The sequence below is a fragment of the Salmo trutta genome, chromosome 17 (assembly GCF_901001165.1).
Source record: "Salmo trutta chromosome 17, fSalTru1.1, whole genome shotgun sequence".
Classification (NCBI taxonomy): Eukaryota; Metazoa; Chordata; class Actinopteri; order Salmoniformes; family Salmonidae; genus Salmo; species Salmo trutta.
Genome location: NC_042973.1, coordinates 9548111 through 9569896, shown reverse-complemented (window position 1 = coordinate 9569896; position 21786 = coordinate 9548111). Strand labels below are relative to the sequence as shown.

General features: G+C 41.1%; 1 protein-coding gene, 1 long non-coding RNA gene and 1 other non-coding gene across 3 annotated transcripts; 2 read left to right on the top strand and 1 right to left on the bottom strand.

Moving 5' to 3' along the window:
* Positions 1-1206: 1206 nt before the first annotated feature.
* On the bottom strand, positions 1207-7997 carry LOC115151540 (uncharacterized). Its single transcript, XR_003867320.1, has 2 exons — positions 7739-7997; positions 1207-2259 (listed from the first exon to the last, which is right to left on the bottom strand). It is a non-coding gene; the product is annotated as an uncharacterized LOC115151540 (long non-coding RNA).
* Positions 7661-21597, top strand: LOC115151539 (E3 ubiquitin-protein ligase UHRF1). Its single transcript, XM_029695563.1, has 16 exons — positions 7661-7823; positions 7925-8191; positions 8407-8555; positions 10528-10743; positions 10979-11094; positions 16470-16656; positions 17130-17253; positions 17425-17532; positions 17745-17849; positions 18020-18126; positions 18582-18744; positions 18905-19042; positions 19139-19250; positions 19472-19623; positions 19967-20065; positions 20170-21597. The coding sequence occupies exons 1-16, from the start codon at positions 7671-7673 to the stop codon at positions 20314-20316; spliced, it is 2343 nt and encodes a 780-aa protein (XP_029551423.1). The 5' UTR covers positions 7661-7670; the 3' UTR covers positions 20317-21597.
* Positions 16883-17020, top strand: LOC115152529 (small nucleolar RNA SNORA22). Its single transcript, XR_003867529.1, has one exon. It is a non-coding gene; the product is annotated as a small nucleolar RNA SNORA22 (small nucleolar RNA).
* Positions 21598-21786: the final 189 nt, after the last annotated feature.

Sequence of the window (21786 nt, the reverse complement as noted above, 5' to 3'; positions counted from 1 at the left end):
AATTTGTCAACATATAGCTAAATCAATTGGATAAATTGTGATTGAAAAAATATATAGTAAGAATTTCCAAACTGTAGGCTAATCAGACTAAAAACACCATTGTGTCTTAATTTTTCTGCCGTGGACCTCACAAAACTGAGTAATTAACCCATTCAAATGCTTGAGGGCATAACAAACTGCACACATCCACTACTACTCATTATCTGTGGTGTGGATGGTCTAATAATGCACAATGTCAAAATGAACTATTCAACGTTGTACAATTATGATGGGTCATTGCTGCTTTGCTCTCTACACTCCTGCTACTCACTGTTTAGTATCTATGTATAGTCACTTTACCCCTACCTACATGTACAAATTACCTCGACTAACCTATACCGCCGCACATTGACTCGGTACCGGTACACCCTGTATATAGCCTCATTATTATTCTTTACATTTTTTCTTAACTATATTTTCTTAAAGTGCATTGTTGGTTAAGGGCTTGTAAGTAAGCATTTCACCTGTTGTATTCGGCGCATGTGACAAATAGAATTTGATTTGATTCGTCTGGTTTTTACAATGATCTGTTGAACACTAAATAAGCTAAATAAGAAACAAATTGTGTTTTTACCATTAAATAATGCCCCCAACATGTGGAAAACATGGGAGAATCTCAATTGCCCTCTCCTCGCATCCGCTCTCCTCACCTCCTTATCAAAACCCATTGGAGGAGAAGGTCAGAGGGGCGAGACCTCTGGCTTTTTCCTCCAATGTGTTTTGAGAAGGAGGCGAGGAGAGAGGACACGAGGACAAGCCAATTGAGATGCACCCATAGTCTCACCATCGAGCTGAGGCAGAGGGGGAGCAATGATGTACAGTATACAAACACTAGATTGCTTATGTGTTATGTGTTGGCCAATGAGAGGCTCTGATGCCACAATCTACCATATTGGTACTGCTCAGAAGGAGCAGTCCTGCATCAGAATAAATTAAAATCAACAGTACTTCAGTTTAATGTTTCATGAATAAAGTGATGGACCTACCATGAGCCTGTGTTGTTACTGTGTCAGACTTTGTAACACCTCATTAGAAACATCACATTGACATTTAACCCGTTGGCCATTTTTGATGAAACAAAAATAATGATATACCCAACCAGAAGTATCTATAACATTATCGACTGATACTTTCTATGACATCACTGACACACAGCCCACAGAAGTCGCACCAACATAATTTTATTAGTGACTCAATGTATGAACATGGGAGCAAGTAGACCAACTGTAAAATGCAGGAGAGCTGTTTCAAAGTGTAAACATTTCATCAAAATGCATTCTGCTTCATTGTGACAATAATGCTTGTATGAATGAACTCAAACCCATGCGTAGAGGTAGGGGTAAATCCAGAACTTTTACTTAGAGTCTAAAAAGAAACAAGGCAACAGCACAAGAGCACACTAACAAAACATGAGACCATAGCAATGATACAGGCCAACTGAGGAACCTAAATAACCAGGCAACCATTAAACACAGGTGAAACCAATAAGAAATAATCAGGGTAACCTGGAAAAAAAGGTAAGGGCGCCCTCCAGCGGTAACCTAAGGAAACAACACTCAAATAAAACAACCTGTGACACTTCACAATATTACTAAACCTCTCAATTATTTTGTGATGTATATTACCATTACTGCGGAATGATGCATGTTTAATGACTCATGAAAGGAAATAAAATTAATGTATACACTCCTTTTATTGACAGAATAATTTCTCAACATTTATGAACAAGAGCAAGTGACTTAACACGGAAACCCAACATTGCAAAAATACATTTCCGAAATTGTACCCCATTCAGGTCCTACAAAATAAAATAAAAACACTATATAATGCATCTCCTTAGACCCACATGCATCTCTTACTAGTATTTGTTGTGTGTCAGTATGATTATTGTGGCTTCAGAAGCCTCAAACATTGGAAAACTGTCCACTCTGTCAAGGCTCAGGAGAAGACCTCGAATCAGACATTTTCGAAGTAACCAAAGTGAATTACAAAAACAGGGGGGCAGTCAAACGACAGGTCAAGGGCAGGCAGAGGTCAGTAATCCAGAGCAGAGTGAGAAAGGTACAGAACGGTAGACAGGCTCAGGACAGGCAGAGGTCAGTAATCCAGGGTGGTGTGAAGACGTACAGAACAGCAGTCAGGCTCAGGGCAGGCAGAATGGTCGAAACCAGGAACTACAGAATGACAGAAAAACCACTGGTAGGCTTGACGAGACAAAAACTGGCAACAGACAAACAGAGAACACGGGTATAAATACACTGGGGATAATGGGGAAGATGGACAACACCTGGAGGGGGGTATAGACAATTACAAAGACAGGTGAAACAGATCAGGGCGTGACACACTCATCTGACACCACACTGGTTGACTACACAAACTTAGTGTATCTGCTCCATACATAGAAAACCCACAAAATAGTTTATCCTTTAAAAATATGTTTTTGACAGGAAAATACTAACATTTGCAGTGGTCAAATGTTTTTGATCCATTTTGATGTGATTTTAATATAGTTTCTCAGTTTTCTTACCACACATTTTTTTTCTACTATTGAAGCCCAATGTTGAATTTTCAACGTTTCCAGAATAATGTTCTACAAATGATAATCAGAGGCCTATTGCACATATTTCTGAAGGGTAATACAATGTTTTCATCTCACAGTATTACGCTTTTGTTTTACAGCAACAGATAATCTTCAAAGTATGTGAAAGAAAGTGAATAATTATGATTTTCTCGACACAACAAAAAATGGTCCCGCTTTAAATGACATGCAGCTTATAAAGGCTTCATTAAGCCTTCATAAACACTACACAAATATGTCACAAATCATCTATAACCATATATCATGCTTTTTATAGGGTTCATTAATGTGACCTAACTATGTGACATAAATACCCATGTCAAATATTACATAAACCTGCACTTTATAAGTGATGCCACTTAATAAAGGCCTTATAAATCACATTAAATTGAGGCTTCACAAAGCATTCATAACCCTGCCATACATCTTGGTAGAGCATTGCAACGCCAGGATTGTGGGTTCGATTCCCGGGACAAGCCATACATAAAAATGTATTCACGCATGACTGTAAGGCACTAAAAAGCATTTGCTAAATTGTATATATTATATTACTCTAAAACATTTCTAGGATGGCCCAACTTCTTTCCCTCTTAAAACCTCTTACATCTAGATGTTCCGCTAGCGGAACGTCTGCTCCAATATCCAATGATGGGCGTGGCGCGAAATACAAATTCCTCTAAAATCCGAAAACTTCAATTTTTCAAACATATGACTATTTTACAGCTATTTAAAGACAAGACTCTCGTTAATCTAACCACACTGTCCGATTTCAAAAAGGCTTTACAGCGAAAGCAAAACATTAGATTATGTCAGGAGAGTACCCAGCCAGAAATAATCAGACACCCATTTTTCAAGCTAGCATATAATGTCACAAAAACCCAAATCAGAGCTAAATGCAGCACTAACCTTTGATGATCTTCATCAGATGACACACCTAGGACATTATGTTATACAATACATGCATGTCTGTTCAATCAAGTTCATATTTATATCAAAAAACAGCTTTTTACATTAGCATGTGACGTTCAGAACTAGCATACCCCCCGCAAACTTCCGGGGAATTTACTAACAATTTACTAAATTACTCACGATAAACGTTCACAAAAAGAATAACAATTATTTTAAGAATTATAGATACAGAACTCCTCTATGCACTCGATATGTCCGATTTTAAAATAGCTTTTCGGATGAAGCACATTTTGCAATATTCTAAGTACATAGCCCAGCCATCACGGGCTAGCTATTTAGACACCCACCCAGTTTAGCCTTCACCAAAATCACATTTCCTATAAGAAAAATGGTCTTACCTTTCCTGTACATAGTCATTGGACCTGACCCAAACTGGTATGGGCAATCTGTTGAAATCACACCGGATGTATTAGACTTTAGAATTGCATTGTGGGCAATTGCCTCTGGATTGTGGATTAATGACATGGGGTATCAGTCTACTCAGTGACACCCAGAGAACATTAGCGACGTAGCTCTTATTGTGGGACTCTGAAACAACTGTGAATTGAGCCACATTTATTGTCAACCTACTATGTATATTGAACACTATGAATTTAAACATTCCTTGTTTCTACTTGTATAGGGTGAGTCTGAATTCAACCTTGAGGGACATGCTCCTCGGAGGGTCTGTCGTAGAGTCTGTAGCAGAGGATGCTACCATAGAGTCTGCCGGACAAGGTGCCAGACGGTTTGCAGACCTAGAACCGCACAAAACGGTTAGGTTTACACTCTCCTAAATTGTGGTTTGATCCACATCTCTTTTTCCTAAATACTGAGGCAAACAACGCTGCTGATTTGCATTTCACATGGGGTTTCTTTTGATTATGGTGCTGATAAGGATCATTATGGGTGTTATGTTATTGCACTTTTCTCATATGTATGTCTATTTTCTGTTAGATGCAGAGCATCATTCATTTTCTGTCACATACTTTGAAGACTATTTGTTGCTGTAAAGGAAAGCTTAAGTTTTTATTATTTGTCAATAAAAGGAGTATTCCTTTATTTTATATCCTTTTATTATTCTGAAGTAATGGTAATAGTAATCAAAATAATTGAGAGTTTTATTAAAGAATATTATGAAGCCAAATGCATTTTGATGCTTTCTCGATGGCCTCTAGATAGAGTAGCAAGCACAGTAATACGGATTCCCCTCACAAAGATTTTGTATACTCATCTATGTTTCTTTTTTTTATGGGTTTCTATGCTGCTGCTGATTAAATGATTAACACCAAGTACTTGTGAAACACTTTTACATTGCAAAATAATTGGACAAGAGGGGTTAAAAGTTTAAGTAAATTCACCATAAGACAAAGAAATTAGAAACTTTAATATCTGGACAGGATATAAGTGCATGGTTAGACTGAACCAATGATATCATCCTGACATCCAGTGACAAAAAGAGCAAAGGATAATTTCTGTTTACACATTTGAGTTGCTGGCCATACTCTCGGCTGCAGAGTGGTTGGAGGTGAGGCCTCACAGGGTAGTCTGACTCCTGTGCAGCATTGATGAGCTTAAATTAATTTGTGTCTGGAGGAGACAAGATATAAAAAACAGTGTTTAAAAACAAATGGCAAGTCTTGTGGGAAAGGGAAGACACCGGTACACGATTCAGGAAAAGGTGGAGGCAAGGAGGTTCTCAGGTAGGAAAGTGGCATTAGGCTGAGACTGGGACACACAAAGCTCAACAGCAAATTGAAATGAAAACATCCAACTGAGAGGTGTGATCAATGTGGAGACAGTGGAACATATTTCAGTGGCAGCAATATGGGAGGGAAAGGGAGAGTCTGTTATTAGAATTAAGTAATGGTGTTGAAGAGCCAAGCTTAAAGTGAACTGCTGAGAAAATCTTCCCGGGGATGTAGTATTTAATTATGTATTTCGTTTCCTTAGGGAGATGAGAATAATGGGTACGATTTTTTTTTAAACCTTCCTCGTCTTTGTTCCACACTCCAGTCCAGTTGTTGATGGTAAATGCACCTTAAAGTTAGTTACCAACCGCCATATAAAATCCATAGAAGAACCAACGCTATCACGCTGTTGTGGTAAAATGAACAATGGCGTTTGAAGCGGGGTGCAGTCCTTTAAAACAAGGAATGAATAGTTTTGGTGCTGGGTTGTAATGAGAGGCATGAATATAAAAACATTATTTATGGCATCAGGAGGTTTACCGTTAACTGTGAACAAAAACGGAGTTTGATGTTACTTTGTTCACACTTGGCATGATATTCTCCCGCCAAACTGAACAACAAGACGCACTGGAAGGACATGGCTGTGACCATCACGTTTGCTATGAGAAAGTCGTTTTTTTTTCAGTTTGAAGAAATCACATTGTAAATTTGTTTGGGGTCAAATGTATCTAAAGTTTGGTGTCGATCTGTAATCTCGCAGGCATAAAGTTTGTGATAAAAGTTTGTAGAACACAGTTCTGTTTCTGTGTTTGTGTAAATTGACCGTACAATCAATCTCGCGTCGTACTCTCGGAAGAGGGAAGGCCAGCGAGACCCTAGTTTCGCGGGCTGAGGCTAAGCTCCGGTCACAGTGTTGATTGACAGGAATTACAGCCCATCAGAGAGAAATTCAGAATGGTAATAGCCAATAAGCGGAAAGAAGGCGGGCGACATTCGCTGTTGAAGAGTCTTATTGATTTGAGTCCTCTAAAAGCAGTCTACGGAAGAGTTGTGAATTTGATCAAGAAGTAGTATAGGATTACTTTTTTTTGACGGTTTAATAAACGTCATAATTATTAGCATTTTGTAAGAAAAAAAAAAGACAGGTAACGTAATGTTTCTTCTTTGGCAAATTTGATTTTTGAAAGTTGCTAGCTAACTTGGTACAGTGAATGCCTCATTCCAACCAGCTAACTTTTGGTAGTCAATTCTAAATATTCTGATTTCGCTCGACAGTTTGCATTGTAACTCACAAGCTAGGTGTACGTGTGATCAATCTAACGATAATCTTTCCCTTGGTTAGCTAGTTATAGCAACTCCAACGTTATTAGTTGATGTTGAAGCTAACGTTAACTAGCTAGCTTGGCTAATGTAACGTGGTTTGCTGTCAATGTCGATTAACGTTACTATCAGTGTACTGTTTGTTACTATGGTGGGTGATAACGTTATCTCTAGTTAGTTTCAACATTTCAATGGCTACCCCCATTACATTAGCTGTTAACCAACGTTAGTATGACTTCTTAGCTAGTTAGTTGTAACTTACTAAGATGCTTACTTAACGTTAGCTATTGCAAAAAACATTTGTTTACGACGGCTGAATGACTGATCTTGTTTATTTAATGTTTAGTTAGCGTTACTTGTCCACCAGCGGAGAAAACAAAATAGCGCGCTTTCTTGAGTCATAGCTAGCTAATTATTACATTAAATTCCCGGATTTTTAGTTAGTCAATTGAAATAGCTAGCTGCTTGTCAATTGTTTCCCAATATTGTTTAATGATTCGTTTGTGTAGCAAGCTAACCAGCCAACAATAACAAGTCTTAAGTAACTGGTCAAGTATAGTAACTGTAGTAGTTACTGCCACAACAATGTGCAGCTCATCCCAGCTGACCCGAGAGAACCAGCCTCCCAGCTGAGCAAAGCTTCGCTAGCTAATCTAAAATAAAAACGAATTATATATATTTTTCATACTGTACCATAGCAATTATATTCACGTTTCGAGACGGTAAAATATGTGCGCTTGGAACATTGTCAGGAAGCGAAGCCACGTTGTTTGATACAAGCGCTGCCTTCGCGCCAGGATGGGGTCGCAATAGCTGCATTTAAAAGGGTAGGAGTGGCTTACTCACCCAGTTTCCCGCACTGTTAAAATCAGCATGGCATGTTTGTTGAATGTTCCCCCAGTCATTGAATGGGATTTGGGCAAGTATTTCTTCAAGGACATAATGAATGATTGATCCACTTGATCAATAGTTGGCACAGTAATACTCAAAGGAAAGTGGGAGAAAAACATTCAATGATGCTGCTTTTGAAGCTCAGATGATGCAATGCTGCCATTAACCCACAGTTTGGCTCCCTTTTGCACAGGGCAGCTGCAATGTGGATTCAAGTGCGCACCATGGATGGCAAGGAGACCCATCGGATTGACTCCCTGTCCAAACTTACCAAGGTGGATGAGCTGCGCCTCAAGATCTTGGAACTCTTTAAGGTTGACCCAGAGAAGCAGAGGCTTTTCTACCGGGGAAAGCAGGTAGGGCAGATGGGTACTTTTCTGTTTAATTCAGTTACAACCGTGTTGCTGGGGTCCTTAGTAATCATGTCTGAATGAATATGTTCTGTTTCTGGTCCCAGATGGAGGACGGCCACACAATCTTTGATTACAACGTTGGTTTGAACGACATAGTGCAGCTGCTTGTTAGACAGGCCGCGCCCCCTGCTGCTGTCCTCAAAAGCAAGGACAAAGAGGCCGAGCTGTCTGACTCTGACTCTGGCTGTAGCTCGGCGCAGAGTGAGTCGGACAAGAGCTCCACCCACGGGGAGGCCGAGGTGCAGGCAGCTGGCACCTCCACCCAAACCGACTTGCTAGACCTGGTCGACCCCGGCTTTGGCTGTTACAAGGTAAACACAGCCCTAGTATTTGCTGTACTGGTATCATTTGATGGGGTGAAATTATGCTTTTAACTTAAAATCAAAAATGGCATTTTTGTTAATATTTTGGAGTTCTTGAATTGGGGTTGAATATAATAGCTAGTCTTAATTTGAAGTTTGCAAAACATACGTTTAAAACAATTGTTAATTCAGCATTGTCTATGAACTTTGTAATTTCCCCCCAGATTAACGAGTTTGTTGATGCCAGAGACTTGAACATGGGTGCCTGGTTTGAGGCCCAAATTGTGAACGTTACAAAGACATCTGGAGAGGAGGGCTCTGACACTAAACCCAGGGAAGAGGAAGTTATTCACTACCATGTCAAATATGAAGAGTGAGCATTTTATCAAGTTTTTCATATTTAAAGATTGGGTGGATATGTCATGCCTCACTGGTGACTGTTACCCTCCGCAAACATGTATAGAAAACAGATGTGTTCATGTGGAACTTATTGCCGTTTAGTAAAGAGGTGGAGCAATGGGGAAATTGATTGCCCGTGTCCCAATTATCTCTCCTTTCTCCCAAAAGGTGCACTTGTTCACTTCCCTTTACGGATTTTTAAAGGAAATGACTGGTATAAGAAATATTGTGATACTCTCACTAGCTCAGGTCTCCACCCATCTAATGCTTTTAGATTTTGTGTGAAGTAGTGAACGAGTGCACACTTCACAGGGCTCGACATTAACTCTTGTCTGGGACATTTAAAAAATATATATATTTGTTGGATGACAATATAGATTTAAGTAGTACAAATGGACAACTACATTTTTTTTAAATAAAAAAAACAACTAGTTAATCATTGCACAATATCAAACAATTACTTCTATCGGAATTGGATCCGAGAGCTAACATTGGAATAATATTCAAATCTGTTTTTCGTGTGTGTATGTATATATATATATATATATATATATATTAAATAAAGCCCACAGGACAAATTGTAGGTGATATGCATATTGGCTACAGCCTCATGTCAAAACCAATGCAGACATGAGGGAGGTGCTAGGAAATAGAGTAACTTTAATGAGGCTTTTTAAATTACTAATAGACCAGTCATGTTTCACAAATCTAATGAAGGGTAATTTACATTAATGTCTGAAGGCTTGATTCCGTCGACCTACGCTTCGTTCAGATTATATGGACAGTGCCTGTTGCACATCACACTGAGGCGATCAGCATTTCGCAATTATTTGTTTCAACTTAATTTTGTCATTTTATAAATCATGTTTTACCTTGTTTCAAAGTAGCCTAATCAAAATACGACTATAGAAGTGTTGAGGGAATTATTTTATAAACACTTAATATGCCATTGAAACCAGCATTTCCCTCATGTTCTAGTGGTTTTCAAATCGAATTTGTGTTGTCCAGCAGCCAAGCCATAATCCTAGTTGTCAGTAACCCATGCTAGTTGATGCATCTTTAGATCTCTTAATTGCTAATAAATATTTCCATCTGTCACGTGAAACTGCTGGCACGTGCGGTTTGCTTTTGAGAACTGTGGTTTCTGCTAATTGCATTTTGGAACATTCACGCGTTGCCCAGGGATGAGGGGCACTTTGAACCCTGGAGGGAATTATTAAGAAGTATTTGGTAGTAATGTTGCAGTATTTTATAGGCTACCAAGGGTGGGCAACCATCCTCCAGGAGAGTGTTGTATTTTGAAACATGCTTGAATATTTATTTATCTGATTCTCTATGGTTAAAAAATATAGTAATGCATTTTATTTTGTAAAGTGGTTCTTTGCGTCATAACAACGATGTAAAAAAGGTGTTAGACTTTGTTGTTAAAAAAAAAAAAGGACTAGTGGTTAATAAAGTTAATGTGAAGCCCTGCTTCAGGGGACAAGAGATACTATTGGGATGCACCCATTTCTTTTTGACCACATGCTGCCAATACCACAGTGTACCACTCAGTTTCTGTATCTGTTGCAGAACACCTTGTTCCTAGTGGGGCTTCAACATTAATATCTTTCCTGATAAGTCTATGCAACAAAAAATATATACAATTCCATAACATGACAATTGGCAAACGAATGACAAATATTTGTGCTTGATCATTTGTACATTACCATGCCACATTGTTTTGCCTGCCAGTGTGTAAAAACCAGAGGAACATTTGAAATGAATGATTTGTATTACTCCAATGTGCCCCCAGCAGTCAAGTCCCTCAGAATTCAAACACTACTTTGAGCTGCTTCTGTTCTTTCAGATATGTCAATCAGCTTACAAAAGCCCCATTATGTAGGAAGCACCTGCCGTGTGCATCTGAGCTGAATACTGACGCTGCCTCTGTGTGGTCTCTCTAGCTACCCGGAGAATGGCGTGGTGCCGCTGCATTCCAAGGATGTGCGCCCGCGTGCCCGCACCGTCTACCAGTGGCACCAGCTAGAGGTGGGCATGGTGGTCATGGTCAACTTCAACCCTGACGAACCCAAAGAGCGCGGCTACTGGTACGATGCCCAGATCCAGAGGAAGAGGGAGACGCGCACCCTGCACGAGATCTACACCAAAATACTGCTCGGGTAATAATTGGTCCTGTTCCTCTCTGCTTTTATAAACAAATAGATAGAGTACATTGTCTCTCATAGCATAATTCAATAGTGTGTTTCTATTGATTACTTGTTATATATTATCTATGCGGTATAGATTGCACTTTTGTATTATGTTGATGCCATAGTTTTCCATTGGCCATGTATAGCATTTTGTTTTCACAGTAGTACCATGATGGGTATCCTAAGAGCTTGTGTTTTATTTCAGGGATGCCGGTGACTCCCTGAACGACTGTAGGATCATGTTCTTGACTGAAATTTACAAAATCGAGGAGCCTGGAGCATTGGATGGATCTGGAGTGGGATCTGACAGTCCATTGAAAAGTAAGTTGGAGCTGTTTAGCTGGGTTTCATCGGGTGTATTCACTAGAAAGCAAACGGAACAAAACTATAATTTATTTTTATTTAACTAGGCAAGTCAGTTAAGAGCAAATTATTTACAGTGACGGCCTAGGAACAGTGGGTTAACTGCCTTGTTCAGGGGCAGAAGGACAGATTTTTACCTTGTCAGCTCGGGGATTCGATCTAGCAACCTTTCGGTTACTGGCCCAACGCGCTAACCACTAGGCTACCTGCCGCCCCAAAGGGATCTACCTGGATTTGTTCAATAACTTGTTTTCGTTTTGCTACAGTGCCAAATGTTTTGCACCAGAATCTGACTAATGTATACACCCCTGATGAGCTTTTGAGGTGACTGAAACCACGTTCACAGTAGGATAGTTATTATTTGTCACATGCGCCGAATACAACTAGTGTAGACATTATTGTGAAATGCTTAGTCAGTCAATGCTACTGAGTGGTGCAGCGGTGTAAGGCACTGCATCTCAGTGCTGGAGGCATCACTACAGACCATGGTTCGATTCCAGGCTGAATCACAACCGGCCATGATTGGGAGTCCCATAGGGCGGTGCACAATTGGCCCAGCGTTGTCTTTGTCAATAACAATTTGTTCTTAACTGACTTGCCTAGTTAAATAAAAGAATCCAGTTCAAGATACTTTTTATTTTATAAATACAACTAACACAATAACGAGGCTGTATACAGGGGGTACTGGTACTGAGTCATTGTGTGGCGGTATAGGTTAGTTGAGGTAATTTGTACATGTAGGTAGCGGTAAAGTGACTATGCATGGATAATAACCAGAGTAGTAGCAGTGTACAAAATCAAAGGGGGGAGTGTCAATGTAAATAGTCCGCGTTGCCATTTGATTAATTGTTCAGCAGTCTTATGGCTTGGGAGTAGAAGCTGTTAAGAAGCCTTTTGGTCCTAGACTTGGCGCTCCGGTACCGCTTGCTGTGTGGTAGCAGAGAAAACATTCAGACTTGGATGACTGGAGTATTTGACAATTTTTTTGGGCCTTCCTCTGACACCCCCTAGTATATAGGTCCTGGATGGCAGGAAGCTTGGACCAGTGATGTACTGGGCCGTATGCACTACCCTCTGTAGCGCCTTACCCCATGCACAAACCGGACGTGTTGCGAGCGTTGCAAAATAAGTTCACACGCGTTTTCAATCATTGCACCCACACTGCTCGCGCGCACCAACGAGTGTCTGTGTTGCCAGGCGCTGAAATAGGAGTTGATTCTATTTGTGACATAGAACGCACTGCAAGTCCTGCCTCTCCCATCTTCTCATTGGTTTTTAGGAACATAAACCCATGTGGGTGATTGAAAGATTAACTGAGGTTGGTTGTGGTAATGACCTTACTATGAAAGTTAGTTGCCATATAAAGTCCAAAGAAAAAGAAGCCTGGAAGGAGGCGAGATGACTAGAAACAATGTTGGTTGACCGTTTGATGTGTGGATTAATTGTCGGAGTAGAGGACCTGGTGTTACCGTCGGATGCCGAGCAGTTGCCATACCAGGCGGTGATGCAACTGGTCAGGATGCTCTCAATGGTGCAGCTGTAGAACTTTGAGTATCTGGGGACCCATGCCAAATCATTTCAGTCTCCTGAGGGGGAAAAGGTGACGTCAGCTCTCCTTTTCCTGTTGTCCACGATCATCTACTTTGTCTTGCTCACATTGAGGGAGAGGTTGTCCTGGCACCACACTGCCAGGTCTCTGACCTCCTCCCTGTAGGCTGTCTTGTCGGTGATCAGGCTTACCACTGTTGTCGTCAGCAAACTTAATGATGGTGTTAGAGTTGTTTGGCAACGCAGTCGTGGGTGAACAGGAAGTACAGGAGGGGATTAAGTACAGACCCCTGAGGGGCCCCTGTGTTGAGGATCAGCGTGGCGGATGTGTTGCTGCCTACCCTTACCGCCTGTCAGGAAGTCCAGGATCCAGTTGCAGAGTGAGGTGTTTAGTCCCAGGGTTCTTAGCTTAGTCATGAGCTTTGTGGGCACTGTGGTGTTGAATGCTAAGCTGTAGTCAATGAACAGCATTCTCACATAGGTATTCCTTTTGTCCAGGTGGGAAAGGGAGATTGTTATCTGTTGGGGTGGTATGTCGATCTCGGGTTTCTGTAATGATGATGGTGTTGTGAGACATGACTAGCCTTTCAAAGCACTTCATGGCTACTGACGTGAGTGCTACGGGGCGGTTGTCATTTAGGCAGGTTAATTTCACCTTCTTGGGTACAGGGACTATGGGGGTCTGCTTGAAACATGTTGGTATTAGACTCGGACAGGGAGAGGTTGAAGATGTCAGTGAAGACACTTGCCAGTTGGTCTGCGTATGCTTTGAGTACACGTCCTGGTAATCCATCTGGCCCCGCGGCTTTGTGAATGTTGGCCTGTTTAAAGGTCTTGCTCACATCGGCTACCGAGAGCGTTATCATACAGTCGTCCGAAACAGCTGGTGCTATCATGTATGCTTCAGTGTTGCTTGCCTCAAACAAGCATAAAAGGCGTTTAGCTTGTCTGTTAGGCTTGTGTCAATGGGCAGCTCGTGGCTGGGTTTCCCTTTAATCTGTAATAGTTTACAAGCCTTGCCATATCCAACAAGCGTCAGAGTCGGTGTAGTAGGATTCAATCTTAGTCCTGTATTGACACTTTGCCTGTTTGATGGTTCATCTAATTCCGGATTAGTGTTCTGCTCCTTGAAAGCGGCAGATCTAGCCATTAGCTCGGTGAGGATGTTCCATGGCTTCTGGTTGGAATATGTTCGTACGGTCACTGTGGGGAAGACGTCGTCAACGTACTCATTGATGAAGCTGGTGACTGAGGTGGTATACGCTTCAAAGCCATTGGATGAATCCCGTAACATATTCCAGTATGTGCTAGCAAAACAGTCCTGTAGTGTAGTATCTGCATCATCTGACCACTTCCGTATTGAGCGAGTCACTGGTACTTCCTGCTTTAGTTTTTGCTTTAAGCAGGAATCGGGAGGATAGAATTATGCTCAGATTTGCTAAATGGATGGTGATGGAGAGCTTTCTATGCGTCTCTGTGTTTGGAGTAAAGGTGGTCTAGGATTTTCTTTTCCCTGGTTGCACATGTGACATGCTGGTAGCAATGAGGTAAAAAGGATTTAAGTTTGCCTGCATTAAAGTCCCTGGCCACTAGGAGCGCCGCTTCTAGATGATATTTTTTTGGTTGTTTGCTTATGGCCTTATACAGCTTGTTGAGTGCGGTCTTAGTGCCAGCATCGGTTTGTGGTGGTAAATAGACGGCTGCGAATAATATGAGAGCTCTCTTGGTAGATAGTGTGGTCTGCAGCTTATCATGAGGTACTCTACCTTTGGCGAGCAATATCTTGAGGCTCCTTTTAATATTAAACATGGCACACCAGCTGTTATTGACAAATAGACACACACCCCTGCCCCTCGTCTTGCCAGACGTAGCTGTTCTGTCCTGCTGATGCACGGAAAACTGTATTATTAGCCAACTGTATTATCCGTGTCGTCGTTCAGCCACGACTCGGTGAAAGATAAACTAATATCTTGCGTCTCGTTGGTAGGATAGTCTTAATCGTAGATCGTCCAGTTTTTTTCCCAATGATTGCAAGTTGGCCAAAGGTACGAACGGTAGTCGAGGTTTACTCATTCGTCTCCGAATTCTCACAGGGCACCACGGCACCCTTTTTCTCCATCTTCACGTGAATGACGTGGATTTGGGCCTGGTCACGAAAGCAGTACATCCTTTGCATTGCACTCGTTAAATAAAATATATTTTTCCTGTTCGAGGTGAGTAATCGCTGTTCTGATATCAGAAGCTCTTTTTGATCATAAGAGGTGGTAGCAGCAGTTACGAACAATGCGGGGGGAAAAACTAAATACAACAGTTGGTTAGGAGCCCGTAAAATGGCAGCCATCCTCTCCATTACTCATACTCTCACTAATATCAATGCAAATTGAAGTATCAACACATTTTATACACTGATGTAAATAATTGACTACGTGTTTAGTCTGTTCTCGTGTAGGGTCCGTGCATTTATCAGCCTGATTTTCATGAAGGATGAGGGTGCATGTAAAGCACATGCAGAGTTGCAAACGTTCTGCAGGCTGAAATCAGGCTATAGTTCAACGTTGTAGGCAAATGTTAGAAAACGACATACACTTACTATTGTTACCATAGAGACTGGGATTAATCTTGACTAGCTTCGCGATCCAGCACGAGATACATTTTTTGTTATGATGGCTGAACAAATCAATATGTTCATACGCTGTTTTTTACAAAGTGCTGACTGAGCATATTTAGTTTGTTTGTGTGGATTCATCCAATACACTGGTTGTAACTGGAATTTCCAGGCAAACTAAAAATGAGAGCAGTTGTTGATAATATCAATCAAAGATGAACCCAGTTTAATACTAGAATTTAGGGAAATGCCTTCAGAAGCATAGAAAATATTTCACTGGCCTCTTGGAGACAGGCCCTTTATAGTCTAATACAGGGCTCTCTAACCCTGTTCTTGGAGAGCTACAGTCCTGTAGGTTTTCACTCCAACCATTATCAAGCGCACCTGATTTCTAATAATTACCTGGTTTATAAGCTGAATCATGTTAATTACAACTGGGGTTGGAGTAAAAACCTACAGGAGGGTAACTCCAAGAACAGGGTTGGAGAGCCCTGGTCTAATCAGACGGTATCAAATGTTCTCTAAACATCAGCCTGTGAGGCTTGTACGAAGTCAAAACAATAGACTGTGACTTTGCCAGCTGCTACAGAATGACGTTGTTCATAATGTCATCAATGGGGTAGCAGGGTAGCCTAGTGGTTAGAGCGTTGGACTAGTAACCGAAAGGTTGCAAGTTCGAATCCCCGAGCTGACAAGGTACAAATCTGTCGTTCTGCCCCTGAACAAGGCTTACCACAGTATTTGGTTCCAGTATTTGGTTCCTAGGCCGTCATTGAAAATAAGAATTTGTTCTTAACTGACTTGCCTAGTTAATAAAGGTCAAATAAAAAATTAAAAAATACTATAATATTCAGTGTGTCCTTGTGCCTTCAGTAACTCTGACATCAATCACTATCAAATGATATGAGAACAACCCATAACATTCAGTATCAAGTGTCGTGACCATCAACCAACACACATCACTGTCAGAAACAGAACACTGGAAATCATGTGTTGCAGAAAGGGAAAACCTATATATATGCTAAGCATTGTGTTAATTACTCTTAACTTAATATTAACTTTATTCATCTTAAATAGTCCCAGTACACACATGCATCTCCTACTGAAGGGTTTACAGTACTCATCTTAACATTTCCAAGTCAAAGGGCTGACATTGTCTTCGCTCCTGTTTTTACTCCAGGGTCAAACGGACCCGAGTGCAAACACTGCAAAGATGACCTCAAAAAGAACTGCCGCTGGTGCAACTGCCACGTGTGCGGTGTGAAGCAGGACCCTGACAAGCAGCTGCTGTGTGACGAGTGTGACATGGCCTTCCACATCTACTGCCTTAACCCCCCACTGACCAGCCTCCCCGATGATGATGACTGGTCAGTAAACTACAGTACTGATGTCTGTTCGTCTGGCCAGTGCCCCCTTCTAGAGCTGCTTATGTGACTGTCTTAGTCATTCCATTGATTCAGATGGCACTTGAAGCATGTTTCTAAATGGAGTTTGATTTCAAGCTGTTTATTTGGCCAATTTGAATTGAGTATTATTCATTATTTTCTTTCTACCATGAGCTGTACTGTCCAAATTACTTGAAGAAAAAAAGGTCTGCACAGAGAACACCCACAGGTGCTGGTGTTGCTCCCCCTGGTCTCCATATCTGTGCTACAGTGAAGTGTGGTCTGTTACCTCTGCATTGGGGGAGTTGTCTTCTCTCCTACATGTATTCAGCAGACCAGAACAACTTTCCCCCATGCCTATATTAACACTACACGAGCCATGCAGTGGCTTTATACTGCATCATTTATTATGGATGTCCTGTTCCCTGCTTGCTCTAACCTCTGTACTTATCTAGGTATTGCCCCGAGTGCCGCAACGATGCCAGTGAAGTGGTCCTAGCAGGAGAGAAACTCAAGGACAGCAAGAAGAAATCCAAAATGGCATCCGCTAGCTCCACCAGCCAGAGAGACTGGGGAAAGGTAAGTGCATTGAGGAACGTTGATGGGTGGATCTACCTCTTAGTGACATAGCAGAGGTGTAATGATGGGTCCTGAGACGTCATACACCCAGTTGCCCTTCTGAACTTTTTGTTGTTAGTTTAGTAGACTGCGTATACCCAAGAGTTTTTACACAACCTCTTCTCCTATCAGGGCATGGCCTGTGTCGGCCGCAGCAAGCAGTGCACCATCGTGCCCTCAAACCACTATGGCCCAGTCCCTGGCGTCCCCGTTGGAAGTATTTGGAAGTTCAGGGTCCAGGTGAGTCACTTCTGTTTGCAACAGGCTGAAGAGGAAAGCCATAACTGCAGTATTTTTTTTTTGCATAATATACCCTAAAAACATTTATCATTTTAATTTGACAATGTCGAAAGGAGTCTTGTGGGTGGCTAATGTGGGATTTGATTGAATGAACCCCTTAGTGATGGCTGTCGGTCCTGGTAGGTTGTTCTGACATTAAACACTGTGTACAGGTGAGTGAGTCTGGTTGTCACAGGCCACATGTTGCTGGGATCCATGGGAGGAGCAACGATGGATCTTACTCCCTGGTGCTGGCAGGGGGTTATGAAGACGACCAGGTACATAGGCTCTCTTCCATATGTTTTCTTTACTACATGTGCCCATAATGTACATGGTTTAAAAAATAAAGTAAATGGAAGATTAAGTCTGACTAGGTGTAATGGAATGTTGTGAACACTTTAAGCATGAGAAGTCACTGTGCAAATTCTGGTTTTCAATTGGTTCCCAGGATAATGGCAACGAGTTCACCTACACCGGCTCAGGAGGACGAGACTTGTCTGGCAACAAGAGGACAGCCGAACAGTCGTGTGATCAGAAACTCACCAATATGAACAGGTACGTCTCTGCACAGAGAACAACACCCACTGGTGCTGGTATACCTCCCCTGGTTTCCATATCTGTGCTACAGTGAAGTGTGGTCTGTTAACTCTTCTCCTACATGTATTAAGCAGACCAGCACAACTTTCCCCATGCCACTATTAATGCAACGTGTGTAATAGTGGTTTGAATGAGGTTGAAATGGGTGAAAGGTGGAAGCCTGGGCTTATTTGCTTTGCATGTCTATGCCTCTTGAGCTTTAGTTTGACTGTTTTTAACAATCATAACCGGTTCTAACAATTCACCTTTTTTATTGTATTCCGTATAATTCAAAATTATTTAAGTAGGACATCTTATTTTTTGTTTAAACTGTCTGTAAAGTATTGAGTGAGTTTTGACATGGATTATTCACTGCCATCCACAATTTGATTATCATTTGAATGACCCAATCCTCATTTGCCTGTGTGACCCAGAGCTCTGGCTCTGAACTGCAACGCGTCGGTGAACGAGAAGGACGGGGCCGAGGCCAAAGACTGGAAGGCAGGCAAGCCGGTCAGGGTGGTGCGCAGCTCCAAGGGCCGCAAGCATAGCAAGTTCAGCCCCGAAGACGGCAACAGATACGACGGCATCTACAAGGTGGGAATGCCCAGGCGTGAAATGGGGATGTTGAATCTGAAATTAATTTCAATATGAAAATACTGTGTATTGTTACGCCCTTAGCAATTCACAAGCCTGCTTCCATTGTCTTGTCCTGTGGTTCCATGTTGACTGATAAGAATTCCTTCATCTCTTCCAGGTGGTGAAATACTGGCCAGAGAAGGGCAAGTCCGGCTTCCTGGTCTGGAGGTACATGCTCAAACGAAACGACGACGAACCAGCGCCATGGACCCGGGATGGCAAGGAACGCATCAAGAAACTGGGACTCACAATGCAGGTATAGGCATGGATTATCCTGGTAGCTGCAGCTCAGGCCACTATGCCTTTTTAGGGATCGTTTTGATGAGTCTCTACATCTTTTCATATTTTGTAGTATCCTGAGGGCTATCTGGAGGCCCAGGCTGCCAAGGAGAAGGAGAACAAGGAGAAGGAAAATGAGGTGACTGAAACACCCACCAAAGGGAAGCGGAAGAGAAAGTCTCATGGTGGGTACTTCAAAGTAGCTGCAGAATTAGATTTAGCCACACAAAATACAATGGTAGCATTCAGATTTCCAACAGAATATAGGTGCAAATGGTTAATGAACATTATTCTCACTTTTACAGTCATGAGTGGTATTGACCCTGTAGTAAGATCTAAATGGGTGTCCATCTCTTTCTCCTAACCTTCTGTGTCCATGTGCTACCTCTCCTAACCTATTTTGTAGCTGAAGAGAAGTCGTCACCAGCCAAGGGAACTCCCAAGAAGATGAAAGTTGAGGCTTATAAACTGACCAAAGAACAGAAGGCTTGGATCAAGGGTGACGAGTCCAACAGGAAGCTGTGGGGTGAAGCCATGGAGTCTCTGGCCCTTGGCCCGGTAAGAAAGTCCTCACCAGATTTCACACCATTGGAATTGAATTTACCCTTTACTTATCCAGATAGGATGATATTTTATCTCAATGAGACTAATGCAAAGCCAATGGCTCTTGATATGACTGTCTGAAGCTTTAAAACCAGGCAAGCATTGATGTTAATGCTGGTTCTTTTGATTGTCATCATCACTGGTGGTGTACTGAGCATTGTCTTTACGTTATGTCCATTGAAGGGCTGATAGAAAGCATTAAGATGTGTAAAATGACTTGGTTTTGCAGCTTTTCCATGTCATTCTCCTCACCATGGGTTTGGATACTAGGTACTTAAGTTTACTTTTGCTTTTCCAGAAATTCCTGAACAAAGTTGAGGAAGTCTTCTCATGTATATGCTGCCAGGAAGTGGTCTTTCAACCTATCACCACCGAGTGCCAACACAATGTCTGCAGGGTAAGTTGATCTTCTTTCCTAGCCTTGACATTTTGCCTTTCTGTCCATTTTGAGAGCAAGAAAAATAGACAAGAGATTGAAAGTTTCACTTTTCCTTTTTATAGGAATGCCTTCAGCGGTCATTCAAGGCAGAGGTGTACTCATGCCCGGCATGTAGGCACGATCTGGGGAAAAACAACCCAATGACTGTCAACAATCCCCTCCAAGCCATTCTCAACCAGTTCTTCCCAGGATACAGCAGTGGACGGTGATAACTTGTTCCACATGCTTGACCAGCATGGAGACAACATGAACTATGAGGGAAGTTAAGCATTTCAGTAAAGACAAAAATAATAACTTTTCCTAATATATTTTGCAAATGTAACACTGTTTGGCAAAATGCCACCCCCTCTTCTCTGGTCCTATTTGTCATTAACTGTAGTTGATGTAATTAAACTGCCTTGATCAAATTTATCTGTAACCTTAATGTTCTTCTGTTAACAATGCATTTTAACTTGAACTGCCAAAATTAATACACAAGTCTAATTCCTTCAAGCACATGTGGTTTTAAGATGACTTGTGTATACTTTGAGGAATCTTTTGTTAGAGCAGATAGACATGTTAATCAATTGCATACACTTTTATATTTAGGAAACACTCCCTTATTGAATATTTTATATTCTAAGTTTGATGTCCAATAGAACTCTCCTTAACTCATGTATTTCTTAAGGAAAGCACAACTGATAAATCTGTTAGCGACCCCATAACAAAAAATATATAATTTTAAGTGTCGGTATGGATTTGATATTGGAACCCCCCTCGCCCCCAAGTTATTTTTAAACATTTATAGAAATGACTTTGTCATGGTGGATATGAGGGTCATTTCAGTAACAAACATACTCGTTTCGTGTGTTTATTCTTCACAAAACCTTACATTTTCCCATGTGTAATCTGATGGAGTTAATGAACATTTGATTTCAATTTGAGGGGAGCAGATTTACTCACCAGAAATCTATACCTTTCACTAATCTATAAAGTTGACTTTTGTTCCAATTTATTGTCATAATTTTTAATTGTATGTCAATTATCCCTTTTAATTGTAAAATGTATGTTGCCTTAATCCTTTAACTGCTGTCGTAGCACACTGTTTCTGAACAAGCCCAAAGATGTTATGTGTAACCTTTGGACTGTTGTGCACAATTCCTGTTTAAGTGTCCCACAAAATGCTTTTAATTCAAGGCAGGGCTATAGAACACTTAAACACCTAGCTCTGTTAAACTTTTCTCTGGTGGTTCAACAGAAAATATTTAAAACCCAGAATTGAAATTTTGCTCATTTTTATATTTCTGCTTGTTGTATTCCAATATTGCAAAATGAATGCCAGTGGCTGCAGATGTTAGTAATACCGCATATTTGCATAAACTGGAAATGTATATTTTCTAAAATTGTATATTTTTAGAATTGTTTTTTGATATGTAGTATTTAGAAGTTACTTGCTTGCACATGTTTTTACCAAGTGCAGAATTTTCCAATAAACCTTTTTATAAAATACATTTTGGACATTTGAAATGTTACTTTCTCGCTAACAAAGGATGTAATGGTGCCTTTTTGGCACCCTTACTAGATGTCAGTTTTATGACTACAGTCTTGTAAAAAAATAAAATGTAGATAATTCTGTATGTCCATTTTAGAACGGCATTTGAAACACTACTAAATCGACTCCAGACACCGTAGGCGTAGAC